The sequence below is a fragment of the Saimiri boliviensis genome, chromosome 17, assembly GCF_048565385.1.
Source record: "Saimiri boliviensis isolate mSaiBol1 chromosome 17, mSaiBol1.pri, whole genome shotgun sequence".
NCBI lineage: Eukaryota > Metazoa > Chordata > Mammalia > Primates > Cebidae > Saimiri > Saimiri boliviensis.
Window position 1 is genome coordinate 23,394,076 of NC_133465.1, and position 17,168 is coordinate 23,411,243.

The 17,168-nt window shown below is 48.3% G+C and overlaps 1 protein-coding gene across 1 annotated transcript in view; it reads right to left on the bottom strand.

The window, feature by feature from the left end:
• Nucleotides 1–8,560: 8,560 nt before the first annotated feature.
• TRPV3 (transient receptor potential cation channel subfamily V member 3) overlaps nucleotides 8,561–17,168 on the bottom strand; it is a 39,559-nt gene continuing 30,951 nt past the window's right edge. The window contains exons 15-17 of the mRNA XM_010343658.3: nucleotides 14,611–14,723; nucleotides 13,118–13,197; nucleotides 8,561–12,493 (exon numbers count right to left, since the gene is read on the bottom strand). Of these exons, the coding sequence (XP_010341960.2) occupies nucleotides 12,399–12,493; nucleotides 13,118–13,197; nucleotides 14,611–14,723 (288 nt within the window). The 3' untranslated portion in view covers nucleotides 8,561–12,398. The remainder of the gene's footprint in view (nucleotides 12,494–13,117; nucleotides 13,198–14,610; nucleotides 14,724–17,168) is intronic.

Sequence of the window (17,168 nt, forward strand, 5' to 3'; positions counted from 1 at the left end):
GGGTTCAAGTGATTCCTCTGCCTTAGCTTCCCTAGTAGCTGGGACTACAGGCACCAGCCACCACACCTGGCTCATTTTTTGTGTGTATTTTAGTAGAGATGCGGTTTCATCATATTGGGCAGGATGGTCTTGATCTCCTGACCTCATGATCCACCCACCTCAGCCTCCCAAAATTCTGGGATTACAGGCATGAGCCATCGTGCCCGGCCCAGAGGAGACTTCTAAATGCTGTTTTGTAGATGAAGTGAAAGAGAAAGGAGAGCTTCATGGTAAAGATGACATTATGAATATATCAAGGAGCTGAATGGTCCTCTGTCCACAAACAGACAATCACCCACACAGCATCATTCCTGTGGCTCACCCACTGGCTCTGCACCGACCTCACGGAGCAGAGGGCCTCCTCTGGACACCCCACATACCCTGAGGAGCTAATGTTTCTTCCCAACATGGAAACTTTGGAAGAGGCATATTCTTCACAGCTGTCGCTTCTCGTTTTGAAAGAACGTGCTGCCCTTATTCTCAGGCAAGGTGTGGGGAGGTCTTCAGGCTCCAGCTGTTGTCAGCAGAGATGGTGAAAGTCAGTAAAGGGCGGTGGACACTCAGAGAAATGTGACTCACAGCTCTGGTTTGCAGATGCAGTCTTTCAAGAAATCCTGCCGTGTCCTAAATGCCCAAATTCCCTGCCTCCCATGATCCTTCTCCGCAAAGGACCTGCTGCTGGACACTGCCCCTCCCTCTCCAGCCCCCCCAGGGCCCTCCCCTCTGTCCTCTTAGACCACAGCAGCCAGTAAAGTGTGTTTTTATTCCACGATCTGTACTCCAAGGAATCCATAATCATAGTTTCAAATGTATTTACTGAAAATACTAACATTATCTGGAATGAATAAATAATAAATATTATATACTTAGACATTTTCATTCCTAAGTAAACCCCACTACATCGATTTTACTCCATATTCAGTGTTCTAGAAAGCACATATCATTTCTAAATTTTTCAGCGTTCTTTCTGTAATTGTACTTCGCTAAAATCGTTTGCATTGGAGTAAACTCTCTTCTTTCCAGATTCTGTAGTAAAACTGTGATTTATCAGTGTTTGTACCTAAGTTTCAGCAAGCTTCCATCTCCCGCTGTGAATGTTCCATTGTGTTTCATTTCTGAGTCCAACTTTTCTAGGTCAGCTTTGTCCATATGTAAATTTTGGCAAGAACACTCTGTTCTCCCATCAAACTTTAGTTAGTTGTAAAATTTACAAAGTACAATTTACACTACTGTGATTTCAGTCAGTTTTAGGGTGGTTATTTCTATCAAGTCTAATTAGCTTCCCTTTTACAAGTCTTTAGTGTTTCTAATTAGACGTGTGTGTGTGTGTGTGTGTGTGTGTGTGTGTGTGTGTGTGTGTTTAATCTATAACATATTGCTGTGTGGTTTTCGCCACTCTGAGTTTTGTTTTGTTTTGTTTTGTTTTGTTTTGTTTGAGATGGAGTCTTTCTCTGTCCCCCAGGCTGGAGTGCATCGGTGCGATTCTGACCATCTGCATTTGCATGTTCTCTCATTTATAAAATGGGAATGTAATCCCAGCACTTTGGGAGGCTGAGGCGGGCGGATCACGAGGTCAAGAGATTGAGATCATCCTGGTCAACATGGTGAAAGCCCGTCTCTACTAAAAATACAAAACATTAGCTGGGCATGGTGGCACGTGCCTGTAGTCCCAGCTACTCAGGAGGCTGAGGCAGGAGAATTGCCTGAACCCAGGAGGCGGAGGTTGTGGTGAGCCAAGATCGTCCCATTGCACTCCAGCCTGGGTAACAAGAGTGAAACTCTGTCTCAAAAAATAAAATAAAATAAAATGGGAATGATCATAATAATAGTGCCCCTTTCATAGGGTACCGTGAGGATTAAGTGGGCTAAGACCTGTGCCTAGCACAGAGTATGCACCTAATAAATCATTCAAGTTCAAATTCCTGGCACGAAAGGCCATTCATGACTGCCCTCCCCCTCAACGCCTCTCTACACCCATCTCCCTTTGGGCTGCGTCTGCCCGGTGCCCTTCCCACCGTTTATCCCTCTAGGCCTTCATGTAGACAGACTCCCCAACCTAGAATCCCTTCCCACTCTCCTCCGTCTCCCACCCCACCTCAGGCTTCGCTCTAGCTAATGATGCCTGTTTCTTCTCTAAAATGCAACTCACTTCCGTTCCGTAGACAGCGCCTGCAGGGTCTTCCTCTCCTTGCCTTAGTTGCCGCCATGCCCCTCTCCCACCCCATCTTGAGGGCTTTCCCAGTGTCTTTTTCAATGTCTACAGTCTAATCAGTGACCAACAGAGTCCGCTGAATAACTGAGCGTGCCCAAACGTCCCTTCTCTACAGAAACGTCTTCCTGTTCCACCAACGCCCCTGCCTTCTTCTCTTCTTCCTTCCCAGTCACTTCCTGAGCATTGTCCGCATCGCTCCCAAGTGAAACACTTCGCTGGACACCCTCCAGACTGTTACTATGTCCCAAAGCACAGTGGAAGAAAAAAACACCCACTGAAGTCTGCAAACCCGTGAAAAAAAAAAAAACCACAAGGAAATGGTCACACTCAACAATTGCCCCATTTAAAATCTTTGGTGGTGTCTTACCCTTGCTATGAGATCTCAAAGCTTCACTGTGGCTGTGCAAATCCTCCATACCCTGGCCTCTGCCCACCCCTCCAGGCTTATTTCATGTCCCTTGACCCCTTGCTCCCAGCAATCTGGCCACATAAGGGTTCTCCAGTCCTCAGATGCATGAAGCTCCCTACTACCTATGGGTGTTTGCCCACATTTTCCCCACTTAGTGAAACCCTCCCCGGTCTCCACACTTCTATTGGCTAAATGATGCCTACTCTTAAACATGACTCAGGAGGCTGAGCGCAGTGGCTCACACCTGTAATTCCCAGCACTTTGGGAGGCTGAGGCAGGAGGATCACCTGAGGTCAGGAGTTTGAGACCAGCCTGGCTAACACGGTGAAACATTGTTTCTACTAAAAATACAAAAAAATTAGCCAGGCGTGGTGGTGGGTGCCTGTAATCCCAGCTACTTGAGAGGCTGAGGCAGGAGAATGGCTTAAACCTGGGAGGTGAAGGTTGCAGTGAGCCGAGATTGCGCCATTGCACTCCAGCTTGGGCAACAAGAGTGAAATTCAGTCTCAAAAAAAAAAAAAAAAAAAAAAAAAAAATGGCCCAGGCTAGGTTAGGCCACTCTTACACAAGCTCACTAACAGTGCCAGACCGGCAGTTACCCAAACTGCAGCCATGATGTTTTATGCCATCGGGGCAGGGGGAGTGCTTGTCTGTCTCTTTGATTAAACTGCAAGAGCTCCAGGAGCGCGGAGACAGCGTTTGTCTCATTCTTTGCCATATCTGCAGCACCTAAAGCATGGAAGGCGCTTAACACATTTTGCTGCATAAACGAGAGCTGGTCTGGTGAGTGTGAACCTTCCAGAAGGGCTTCTTTGGAAGAGTAGGTTGTCAATTCTGTCACAAGGGTGACCCCAAGATAGCCACTGGAGAGGACAGAGGTGGGGATGGTGAACGCAGAGTCAGTGCTCCAACAGGAGCAAGTGAAAAGTGGAGCCCGAGAGTCCCCTGGGGGTGAGCAAGGCTGTGAGGCTGGGAGGGAGGCCTGTGCAGGTCACCGGGCTTCCAGGGCAGCAGACACAGGGAGCATCTGAAAGCCTGTATTTGCATATCCAACAAAGACAGCGTCTGGAGAGAAATAACTGCTTAGGGGGCTCCCAGTGCTTTTTTTTTTTTTTTTTTTTTTTTTTTTTTTTTTTTTTTGAGACTCTGTCACCCAGGCTGGAGTGCAGCGGCGTGATCTCAGCTCACTGTAACCTCCACCTCTCAGGTTTCAGTGATTCTCCTGCCTCAGCCTCCCGGGTAGCTGGGATTACAGGCACCCACCATTACACCTGGCTAGTTTTTGTATTTTTAGTAGAGATGGAGTTTCATCATGTTTGCCAGGCTGGTCTCGAACATGCAACCTCTGCCTCCTAAAGTGCTGGGATTACAGACATAAGCCATCATGTCTGGTCGCTTTTTAAATATCTCTATACTTCCCACACATACTGCCTTTAAGAGGCTTGTAATCTACCTGTGGAGACCTTTGTAAGCCAGTTCCTAAAGCAGACACGCCAGAAACCCTCGTCTAGAACTTGGCAGACAGTAGCTCCTGAACACCTCCCGAGCCAATGATGAAGAGGCTCACTCAGAGGGGACTTCGCCCAGGGCTGCCCTTTGGGCTTGGTGGATTCCACGGTTCGAGGCTCCAGGGAGGCCCTGCACACACCGCAAAGTCAAAGTCAGTGGCACAGCCCAGAGGCTTCCATCCCATCAAAGCAAAAGCAGAATTAAAGTTTCCTCTATTCCACCAGGAAAAAGAACAGGAACTTGACTAGTAAACAAAGTCAACCCAAAAACGGAGGTCTGTGGGGGATTCGTGGAGTATAATTAAGAGGAAAAAAAAAAAAAATACTAGAGCTCCATTAGCTGCAGGTAGAGTTAAGTGTTTAACAGAAAAAGTTCATTTTTAGAAACTACATCTATTAAGGGAAAGAATAACTTTCACAGTCTTGAAATGTAAGAAAGCTCAAGGGCATGGTGAGAAGTCCCCAGGCAGTTTTCTTGCTCTGGGTGAAAGGCAGGACCACACGCGGTGGCTCACACCTGTAATCCTTTGGGGGGCCAAGGCAGGTGGATCACCTGAGGTCAGGAGTTGGAGACCAGCCTCACCAACATGGTGAAATCCCATCTCTACTAAAAATACAAAAATCAGCCGGGTGTGGTGGCGGGCACCTGCAGTCCCAGCTACTCGGGAAGCTGAGGCAGGAGAATTGCTCGAAGCAGGAAGGTGGAGGTTGCAGTGAGCTATTATGCCATTGTACTCCAGCCTGGGCGACAGAGCAAGACTGTCTCAAAAAAAGAAAACAAAGAAGAAAGAAAGAGAGAAAGAAAAGGAAGGAAGGAGAATGAAAGAGAGAGAGAGAAAAGAGAGAAGAAAGGAGGAAGGGAGGAGGAAAGGGGGAGGGAAAAGAGAGAGAGAAAGACAAAAGCAGGAAGGCGGGGCAGGGAGGGAGACATCCAAAGCTTAGGAATGTGGGCTCAAATACATTCATTCACAGGTTTTGTGGTTAGAAGCTGAAGGTGTTTCCAACTTGCGGCTTCCAAGCTATTGATATGGAAGCGGTGAGACCACAGGGTTAAGCGGTGTGATGGTTTTGAAATAACAAAATAGCCGGGCGCGGTGGCTCAAGCCTGTAATCCCAGCACTTTGGGAGGCCGAGGTGGGTGGATCACGAGGTCAAAAGATCGAGACCATCCTGGTCAACATGGTGAAACCCCGTCTCTACTAAAAATACAAAAAATCAGCTGGGCATGGTGGCGCGTGCCTGTAATCCCAGCTACTCAGGAGGCTGAGGCAGGAGAATTGCCTGAACCCAGGAGGCGGAGGTTGCGGTGAGCCGAGATCGCGCCATTGCACTCCAGCCTGGGTAACAAGAGTGAAACTCTGTCTCAAAAAAAAAAAAAAAAAAAAAAAAGAAATAACAAAATAATGATTTTTGAAAAGAAAACAAAACTGATGGAAGAAGTAGGACGGCTGGACAGTAATCAGGATTGCTATGCACATGAAATGAGACACTGTATGGAAGGAGGACTTTGTAAACACCCATGTTCTTCTCCCTCCTACCGCCACCTCAAATGGAAGAAATTGTCTCGCTGATATTCGTATCATCTATCATTGCACATACTTCACAGTCCTTTTTTGTTGAACTGGTTCTAAATCTTCACACATATAGGTGAGATACATTTTTAAAGTTGGACTGAACCCCTTCCTTTCTGCAGGACTTTGCTGTTATTGACAGAGAGGTTGCTGGTACAGCAAGAAAAATGGTAGCTCTTGCTGCTGGACTAACTAAACTTCAGAGAACCTGAATCCTCCAGCCAGGAGAAAGTGTGGTGAACTTTGCATGTCATTGTGTCTCTCTCCAAGTCTCGATATCCCTACCTATTAAACCGGGATAGGACACTCACCAAACCTACAAAACAATCACCAACGTGACCAACAGAGCTTTGTAAATAGCGTAGCATACAATCTCAAAGGCAGCACAGATTGATGAAACGCTTTGGGGAAGTAATTTTTCACAGTATCAAGAACCATAAAGACGGTCAAACCTATTGATCTTGGCAGCTCATTCCCAGAAATATATTCTACCCTTTTTCTATCAGTCCACCCAACATATTCCCATGGATGGCACATTTCTAGACTTTGGACTAACACCTATATGGCTAGGATGCAAATCACCTGCATTTCCTGTTTTGCTGCCAGTCAACAAGATACATCCCAGCGAAGGAAGTTATTCTGGGAATCATCTGAATTAAGTAACTAATTCACCAAATACAGCATTTCACTTATCAAGAAAGTGGTTGTAAGCTCCACAGCCTGCCAAGACAGGCACTGAAGACTTGGCATTCAAGTTGAGAACTGCCATCCTTACGAAAACTCAGAGGAATGAACTGCATATACCTCTTGAATTAGGCCGATAGGCAGTAATGATAGTCAGCATGTCAGCTCTTTCCTCTCCATTCTCTCACTGCCTCCTCATGAAAATCCTGTGAGGTAGACAGAAGGGATTTACACCTTCCGTTCTCCAGGTAGAACCATGGGTTTATGTTCACTTGAAATAAGTTGACAGCCAACAGGCATAATAGATCGAGCATTCTTACCTTTTTCTTTATTTCTTCTTAAAAAAATGGGATACTTGTGTGGAACAGGCACATTTGTTGCATAGGTATACATGCGCCATAGCAGCTTCCTGCACCTGTTGGCCTGTCCCCTAAGCTCCGTCCCCCAACCCCCCAACCCCCAACAGGCCCTGATGTGTGTTGTTCCCCTATTTGTCCACATGTTCTCAATGTTCAACACTCATGATTGAGAACATGTGGGGTGGCGTTTTCTGTTCCTGCGTTAGTTTGCTGAGGATGATGGTTTCCAGCTTCATCCAAGTCACCACAAAGGACATGACCTCATTCCTTTATATGGCTGCGTAGTATTCCATGGTGTATATGTACCACATTTTCTTTATCCAGCCTATCATTGATGGGCATTTGTGTTCATTCCATGTCTTTGCTCTTGTAAATAGTGCTGCAATAAATAGATGTATGCATGTGTCTTTAGAGTAGAATGATTTATATTCCTTTGGGTGTATACTCAGTAATGGGATTGCTGGGTCAAATGGTATTTCTGGTTCTAGATCCTTAAGGAATCGCCACACTGTCTTCCACAATGGTTGAACTAATTGACATTCCCATCAACGGTGTAAAAGTGTCCCTATTTTTCCACAGCCTCTCCAGTGTCTGTTGTTTCATGACTTTTTAATCATTGCCATTCTGACCATTGTAGTTTTGATTTGCATTTCTCTAATGCAAATTAGATGATGTTGAGCTTTTTTTTTCTTTTTTTTTTTCTTTTTCTTTTTTTTTTTTTTGAGACGGAGTTTTGCTCTTGTTACCCAGGCTGGAGTGCAATGGCGCGATCTTGGCTCACCCCAACCTCCGCCTCCTGGGCTCAGGCAATTCTCCTGCCTCAACCTCCCAAGTAGCTGGGATTACAGGCAAGCCCCACCATGCCCAGCTAATTTTTTGTATTTTTAGTAGAGACGGGGTTTCACCATGTTGACCAGGATGGTCTCGATCTCTTGACCTTGTGATCCGCCCGCCTCGGCCTCCCAAAGTGCTGGGATTACAGGCTTGAGCCACTGCGCCCGGCAAAGCTTTTTTTTCATATGTTTCTTGGCCGCATAAATGTCTTCTTTTGAGAAGTGTCTGTTCATACCCTTTGCCCACTTTTGGATGGGGTTGTTTTCTTCTTGTAAACATGTTTATGTTACTTGTAAATTCTGAATATCAGATGTTTGTCAGATGGGTAGATTGCAAGAATTTTCTCCCATTCTGTAGGTTACCCATTCACTCTGATGGTAGTTTCTTTTGCTGTGCAGGAGCTGATAGGGCACTCTCTGAGGGTTTCGTGGCCTGAACCACTGACATCTTGTGGCTGTGAATCTGTGAGCACATACTTCAACCCCTGAGTCTCCTTTTACTCAAACTGCTTCCAGAGCTGCTGAGTGGTTCAAATTGGCTCCCTGATGTGAATGCACTCTGAGAAGTAAACACATACAAAGGTGACATGTCTTCTGGCTTGCTGGCTCTGCTCCTGAGCCGGAGCCAATGATAATGCTTCAGGCACAAAAACCGGCCTCCCCTTTACTCACCCCTGTTAGCAACCCTCTAGACCAGGCGTCCCCAGACTTTTTACACAGGGGGCCAGTTCACTGTCCCTCAGACTGTTGGAGGGCCACCACATACTGTGCTCCTCTCACTGACCACCAATGAAAGAGGTGCCCCTTCCTGAAGTGCGGCAGGGCGCCGGATACATGGCCTCAGGGGAGGCCCGCGGGCCGTAGTTTGGGGACGCCTGCTCTAGGGGTCCTACTCAGTCTGCACATTGGCACACCTAAGGCAAGGATAAAGCATGGCCGTAATAAGCAAAATAGATATTTATTAGAAATCAAAACACCATTTCTTCGATGGCACAAAAATGTTCTTACTCTTTTTATGATTTCTTTCTTGAACACAGAGTTTGACACACACACAACACTAAGAACAAGTCATTAAATTAGAATTTACAAGGATCCAGCACATTCAAAGGGCATGGGGTGACAATTCTGTGTGAGGAACGAAGATCACAGTAAAAAGTACATAAATCCATGCGGATGTCAAGTACGGTTTACAGCCCCAGACAACGGCCCATCTACCCAGGCCCTGCCCAGAGCAAAAGGACACAGATCACCAGGCCTTGAGGAAGGAAAAAACATCAGTAACACTGGGCTCTCTCAGGCAGGAGCCTTCTAGGAGCTGAATGACTTCACAGTACAACCTCCGGCAGCTTCTCCCACATCCTCGGGAGGAAGGCTATGCACCCTGAATTCCAAACAGATACATCACATAGTGTCCAGAATAAGGAAATTTTCCTGAGGAAATGTTTAGCTAACAGGGCATTTGCAGCCAAAGGCACTATCTGAGCCTGGAGGATCCCATCCCTGGAAAATGCCTTCCCCTGAAATTACTGAAATGTCAGTCACGGAGTTTTTCAGATGTCCTGATGGACCCGTGATTCAATGGGTGTGTGTGTGGGGGGGTGTGTGTGGGGGTGTGTGTGGGTGTGTTTGGGGTGTGTATGCATGGGTGTGTTTGGGGGGGTTTGGGGGGGTGGGTGTATGGGTGTGGGCGTGTGTGGGGGTGGGCGTGTGTGGGTCGTGTATGTGTGGGTGTGCGGCGTATGTGGTTTTGTGCGCCCCTGTGGGCACACTGGAATTTTCAACCAGTCATGGGGAGCATAGGGACAACTGTGGACAAATGAGACATCTGAGAAAATAGTCCTGCCCCCCAACATATGCCAACCACAAAGAAGGACTCAACATTACGGAATAATGGCACTTTTTAAAAATGGCTCAGAGAGGCACCTGTGGTCCGAGAATCAGGACAGCCCAGCTTCCACAGCGCTGACACAACTTCCTGCCCGACGCTGCCCAGGTTACACGTTCCTCTCCGAGTGTGACTCTCCGGGAGTGAAGTGAAGGAATGCAATGGTCCTTCTAACGCTGATGCTTCTGGACTCACTGCTTCCCTCTGCCTTGCTGAACCTTCCTAGGCTCAGACCTTTCAGACAAAAGCCTTTTGGGGTGGACACTTGGGAAGAGTTTCCAGTATAGAAAATGGTCTTGTGGCCGGGCGTGTTGCTCACACCTGTAATCCCAGCACTTTGGGAGGCTGAGGCAGATGGATTACCTGAGGTCAGGAGTTCAGGACAAGCCTAGCCAACCTGGTGAAACCTCATCTCTACTAAAAAATAGAAAAATTAGCCGGGCATTGTGGCAGGCGCCTGTAATCCCGGCTACTCGGGAGGCTGAGACAGGAGTATTGCTTGAACCCGGGAGTGGAGGTTACAGTGAGCTGAGAACGCGCCACTGCACTCCAGCCTGGGTGACAAGAGCAAAACTCCATCAAAAAAAAAAAAGGAAGAAAGAAGAAAGAGAAGGAAGGAAGGAGGGAGGGAGGGAGAAAAGAGAAAAGAAAGGGGTCTTGCCAACAAATTCCATCCAGACCCACAGAGAGCAGCACTCCATAATGTGAGATGACAGAGATCCCTGTGACTCTCCATTTCTCACTTGGACAATAAGCTGGCAGGTTAGGCAAAGAGAAATCAATCATTGGCTTTATCCATTAATATCTGAGTCAAAGCAATTCTGGATATGGCTTTATCCATAACAGATAACCTCATCCATTAGTGGGTATGGCTTTATCCATTAACATCTGAGTAAAGCAGTTCTGGAATTCCCAGCTCCGTGGTGTAGAACCTGGCACCATGGATCCAAACCACTTCGTTTCAAACAAGAGGTCTGTTCGGGCTTAACATAGGTAGCTGACTCCACATGTGGAATGCTGATCGGTAGATTCCCCAGGCTAAAGGGACCTTAAACTTCATCCAATTACCGTTTTCAACAACATGCCTCATTAAGTGCTCAACCAGCTTTTGCTTAAACATCTCCAATATCTGGACCAGTTGCTGGATTGGACTGAGCCGAAGTCTTCCTCAGTTGACTAGTTCTGCCCATTCTAGAATGCATCTGCTCCTTCTGCCTCAGGACGGGCCCCCTCCAATCTTCTCTTCTCCAGGGGCGCATGCCCAGCCCCGTTCCCCCAGAGCCTGGTCTGACCGCTGAGGCTCAGAGCACACGGTTCCTGCCTAGGTCAGCCGGGAAGGCAGGGGCTGCTGGGTTGTGACGCCTCTCACACCCCAGACCACCTCTCCCCAGCCGGCCCCATCAGGGGCACGGAGGCTGAGTCCCCACCTGCTCAGCTCGTCTGGCACACGGAGTGGCCCAGAGCAGAGAAACTGGTCCCAAGGGCACTGCCAGGCCTGGACTCCTCAATCTGCCTCAAACCAGATTAACTCGTCAATTGCCATGTCATCCAAAGGCCGAATTTCTATTTCTGCCATTTAAGATGAAAACTTATGTTACATTTTTGTAATTTTTACATGAATCCTTTCACCAGATAATGGAGGCAGAGGAGATTTTCTAGCAGCTTAGGCCCCAGTTACCCAGAAAATCCTTCCGTGTCCACTTCCCCTCTGCCCCCAGACTGACTCCGTGTCATTTCCAAGGGAGGACATCAGCGGATGAGGACCTAAAAATAAGTCCAAAGTCTTGGCAAATGTTTCTCTCTCACAAGCTTCCCCTTCAGCTTCAAAATTCACAGTTAAAAAAAAAAAAAAAATACCTGGTACCAAAGCAGTTCAGGCATTTTGTTAAATTCCCCCACTGAGACGTACTGAGGTCTGATACGGTAGAGACAGAGCCGCTGCTATTTCTGCTTCTGCGGAAGCCAGGATCCCAGGGCGGAGGCGTGCGCTGCTGCAAGGCCGGGACAGGGAAAAGAGCCAGGCCCTTTCACCCAGATCGCGGCGGCCCAGCAGGACCTGCCCCGCCCGTCTCATGCAGACTTTTGTGTGTGTGAAGAAAAGCTTTTTGTCTTGCTCTGCCAACCCTGAGGCCAGATCTGTAACACTTACATCCAGCCCCAAAGCCCCTAATCTGTCTCCACTTTGAAAATCAATACTTCATTGTAGTAATGTTCATTCTTAACTGAAATGTCTTTTCCATACTGAAAATAAAAACCCTGTGTCAATTATGCTACTAACAACGTCTCTCCGTCTGAGACAGTTGGATCCTTGGGGTTTCAGGGGGTGCTCACTCCAAGGACGGTTTCCTTTTCCCTGAACAGTTCCTGAAGGTCATTTCCAAAGCTCGCTCCCCTCCTCTCCTAGGATATCCGGCTTACCTCCGTCCCTCGCACATTCTGGGATGGGATCAAGGGTCTCCCACAAATTCAGGGAACCCCGTGAGATGGTAGAATGTGTGGACTGGAGCCAGGGCTGGCAAGGGGAAGCTGGCAGGAGGAAAGCCTCCTCTCCCCGCTCCTCAAGACCCCTTCCCTGGCACCCACCTCTCCCAGCCAAGCTGACCTGCAATTGGTAAAACCAGAGGCTTCACCCAGGACTTCAGGGGTGTCCGAGGCTCCGGACTGTGGCTGGCTGTGGATTTACACAAGCTCTTTGCCAAATAACAAAATCTAGGTTGTTTCCCACTCAGACAAACCGCCAACTGCCCCTCAGTCCGGATACCCACTCAGCATGAGGGTGTGTTCTGCGTCTAGGCCAGCAGAGCCAGGCTCCACCACTCCTCAAAGCCCTCAGCACAGTCCGTGACTCCGCCTGCAGCACCAGGCAGCCCAAGTGCACACCAGCTCTGGGTCACGCTTCTACACCGACGTTTCTGGGAACTCCTCTATTTCTTCGAATGCATTGAGAGTGGTTTTGCTATTGTTCCTGGAAGACTCTTGGATTTTGTTGAAATCTGCTTTTGAAAAAAGATATATTTTAGAGGCCAGACGCAATGACTCATGCCTGTAATCCCAACACTTTGGGAGACCAAGGTGGGTGGATCACCTGAGGTCAAGAGTTCAAGACCAGCCTGAACAACATGGTGAAATCTCATCTCTACTAAAAATGCAAAAAAAAAAAAAAAAAAAAAAAATGAGCTGGGGTGGTGGCGCACACCTGTAGTCCCAGCTACTCAAGGAGGCTGAGGCAGGAGAATCCCTTGAACCCAGGAGGCAGAGGTTGCAGTGAGCCAAGATTGTGCCACTGCACTTCAGCCAGGGTGACATAGACTCCATCTTAAAACAACAACAACATACGTGTGTGTGTATACACACACACACACACACACACACACACATATATATGTTTTAGAAACACATCACTCTGCCTGATGCATTTCTATGGCTTAGGGCTATATCGTTTTAAAAGTTGTTCCAACTCGGGTTGTAAAAGTCAGAGCTGGAAGAGACCTAAGAAGCACTTCCATTCGTGCCCCCCATTTGACAGATGAAGAAATCAGGTGCCTTAGACTTGATCGGCCCCAGGTCACGCGGTCTCAGACAGAAGCGGACATGGTGTTACCTCACAGCAACAGTACCTGTTCGCCTCCCAGGCCCCGGGTCTTCGTTAAGGAAGGAGACGTGTGTTTTCCATTCAGTCCACTTCACCTCATTGATCCTGCAAGTGTGGCCATCGCTCTTACTATTTCGCCATTGCCTCACTGGGTGCAAACAGACAGCCCTGCGCTTGGGGCGTCCCGGTGTCTACACAGCTCCCCTTCTGTCTGTCCTAGAGATCAGGAGCACCCCTGCCCTGAGCGGTCACACCAGCGTTGTTAGAGTTTCAACTCTATACCCATCTCCACTTCCCTGGGCCTCAAAGACTCACTTCTCCTTCCACTGTATGGAACTCGGAAATCCTGTAAGTTGCTCGGACGGGTGTCAAGGGTACAATTTCAGACTGTGCAGCTGTGCCTGACAGGTGACAGCCCACGGGGAAGCAGGGACAGACAGAGGGAAGGCCCGGACCATGAGGGCTTGAAGATTAAACTCCAAGTGTCACGAGGGTTGAGGAGGTACTGGGAGCATGTGATTAGGGCCCGTGACCAACAAGAGAGGGTGGCATCTGACGTGTTAGAACGGAACGGCAGGCACTGATTTGACCTAAATTCACGTTCAGGGAACGTCTCTAGAGCGACCGTGGCAACGTCAGAAATACTTGTTAGGGTAACCACTGCGGTCAGAAATGCTGCTGTCCAGGGGCTGGGATTTCAGCAGAGAAGTGGGTTAAGGTTTGGTCGTACTCAAAAAAGGTGGTCTGTAGGCTCGGGAAGCTGGGTCAGGGAAGGAGGACGTGGGCTTATCAGAAAAGGTAGTTATGGGGCCGGGTGCGGTGGCTCACACCTGTAACCCCAGCACTTTGGGAGGCTGAGGGGGGTGGATCACTTGAGGCCAGGAGTTCTAGACCAGCCTGGCCAACATGATGAAACCACCATCTCTACTAAAAATACAAAAATTAGCCAGGCGTGGTGACATGTGCCTGTAAATCCCAGCCACTTGGGCGGCTGAGGCAGGAGAATCACTTGAACCTGGTAGACTGCAGTGAGCAGAGCTCACGCCACTGCACTCCAGCCTGGGAGATAGAGTGAAACTTCGTTTAAAAGAAAAAGAAAAGGTGGTCATGAGACATGTAAGGACATTTTTTAAAAATCAAAAAAGATCTGTCAAAGCAGCCATGTCACCTTCCGTCTGCCAGGGGCAAACGTGCCTCATGTCCTCTGGGGTCCCAGGAACTTACACAGGGTACACCGCAGGAAAAGGAGTACCAAGCAGGCAGGTCTCCCCACACCAGACAGTGAACAGACAAGAGACCCTGGAGGCACCTCCAGAAAAGCAGAGAGGGGACCCACTGCTGCCAGTCTCCTTCCCTTCTTTGGAGCTCGGGAACCCCCATCCCAGGCCCTGCAACCCCATAAACAAATTCCTTCCTCCGAGAGGCCCCGGGACAGAAGGTAGCTATGGTTATGGTGAGCAAGCTGACCTGCCCCTCTCTACCCACCCCAAAGCTCACCACCCCAGGGCCCTCTGTTACCGCAAACACAGTCGGAAATCTTCCTCGGCCACTTTACACATCTCCCCCATCCGGAATCTGCTCCTTAGCCATTCTGGTAACATTTTCTCAAACTCCAAGATGGTCCTGGCTCTCTGGGGACATAAGAAAGCCTACGGAGTATGCCTGCACACTCACAACCGCACACAAGAGCACACACGCCACCAGGGCACACACTCTACGACGTATGCCTGCACACTCACAACCACACACAAGAGCACACACGCCACCAGGGCGCACACTCTACGGAGTATGCATGCACACTCACAACCGCACACAAGAGCACACACACCGCCAGGGCACATACAACCGCTCACAAGCGCACACACGACGCCAGGGCACACACTTCACCCTTGCCCCATGCTTAATGCATAGATCCCAAGGGTTTGGCTTATCTACAGATTCAAAGACAAAAAAGCAGGCCTGGTGTGGTGGTTCACATCTGTAATCCTAGCACTTTGGGAGGCTGAGGCAGGAGGATCACCTGAGGTCAGGAGTTAAGAGACCAGCCTGGCCAGCATGGAGAACCCCAGTATCTATTAAAAACACAAAAATTAGCTAGGCATGGTGTTGGGCACCTGTAATCCCAACTACTTGGGAGGCTGAGGCAGGAGAATCACCTGAACCCTGTGGGGGCGAGGGCAGAGGTTGCAGTGAGCTGAGGTTGTGCCATTGCACTGCAGCCTGGGCACCAGATATAAATAATAGTTCCAAAAGGCCAGGAGCTTCCTATCAGAAAGTGCTGGATCCTGGAATCCCATGGTAGGGGACGGTTCAAACACCATTTAGTCCCACCCTCTTCCAAGCCTGGAATCCCCTCTGCATTGTCCTAGACACTGTACTCGTTTTCCCAGTCTCTCTTCAACGATATCAACAATCCAATTAAGAGGGCCTTAGTAGGCAGGTGAGGTGGCTCATGGCTATAATCCCAGCACTTTGAGGCAGAGGCAGGCGAACCACCTGAGCTCATTTCAAGACCAGTCTAGGCAACATGGTGAAACCCCATCTCTACAAAAAAATTAAAAAATGAGCCAGGCATGGTGGCATATGCCTGTAGTCACAGCTACTTGGGAGGCTGAGGTGGGAGAATCGCTTGAGCCCAGGAGGCGGAGGTTGCAGTGAACCAAGATCGCACCACTGCACTCCAGCCTGGATGACAGGGCAAGACCCTGTCTCAAAAAAAAAAAAAAAAAAAAAAAAAAAAAAAAAAAAAAAAAAAAGGAGGGCCTTAATAATGAGAAATGGGTTACATGAAAGCTTTTCTCACTGTAGTGCCCCATGTACACCTGCCTCCTGGGACCACAGAAAGGGTCTGCTCCCTCTTTCATAGGCTACTCTGAAGATACCTGAAGGAACTCTCACCTTTTTCAAACCTAGTTCCAACAATCGTTTCTTTTTTTCTTTTTTCTTTTTTCCTTTTGAGACAGAGTTTTTTCTCTGTCACTCAGGCTGGAGTGCAATGGCACAATCTCAACTCATTGCAACCTCCACCCCTTGGGTTCAAGCGATTCTCCTGCCTCAGACTCTAGGGTAGCTAGGATTACAAGCCCGCACTACCACACCTGGCTAGTTTTTGTATTTTTAGTAGAGATGAGGTTTCACCATGTTGCCCAAGGTGGTCTCAAACTCTTGGCCTCAGGTGATCCACCCACCTCAGCCTTCCAAAGTGCTGGTATTACAGGGGTGAGCCACCATACCGGGCCACCAACAACCATTTCTTAAGACAGTCTCCAGTCCTCTCCCAAACCTGGTTACCACCTCTGGACCCATCCTATGTATTGGTTTCCTCAGCACGTAAAAAGTGTTAAGGCCAGGATTAAATAGAGCAGAAATGTCACCTCCATTGTCCTAGATGCCATATTCCTCTCAATGCAACCTAAGGTCATACTTCAACATCCACACATCACACAGTCAACCCTGAACAGAGCACCCATAAGCCTGAGTTTTTCTACACATGCTGTTGCACAGCCCCACCTCCTCGACCCTAGAACATAGGCTAAAGCTTCCTCAAACCTGGACAAACACTGCGGAGCTTCTGCAGATTCTCAGGCCCCACCCCAGACCTGAGAACAAACCATAGTAGAGGTTCACTGCTGAATGGATGGATGGATGGAGGGAGGGATAGATGGATGGATAGATGATGACTGAATGGATGGATGGATGGATAGATGATTCGATGGATAGATGGATGGATGATTAGATAATGGATGATTGGATGGATGGATAATTAAATGGATGGATGGATGGATGGATGGATGGATGGATGATTAGATGGGTGGATGATTGGATGGATGGATGATTGGATGGATGGATGGATGGATGATTGGATGGATGGATGGATGGATGGATGGATGATTAGATGGGTGGATGATTGGATGGATGGATGATTAGATGAATGGATGTTTGGATGGATGGATGATTGAATGGATGGATGATTGGATGGATGGATGATTGGATGGATGGATGATTGAATGGATGGATGGATGGATGGATGGATGATTAGATGGGTGGATGATTGGATGGATGGATGGGTGGACGGA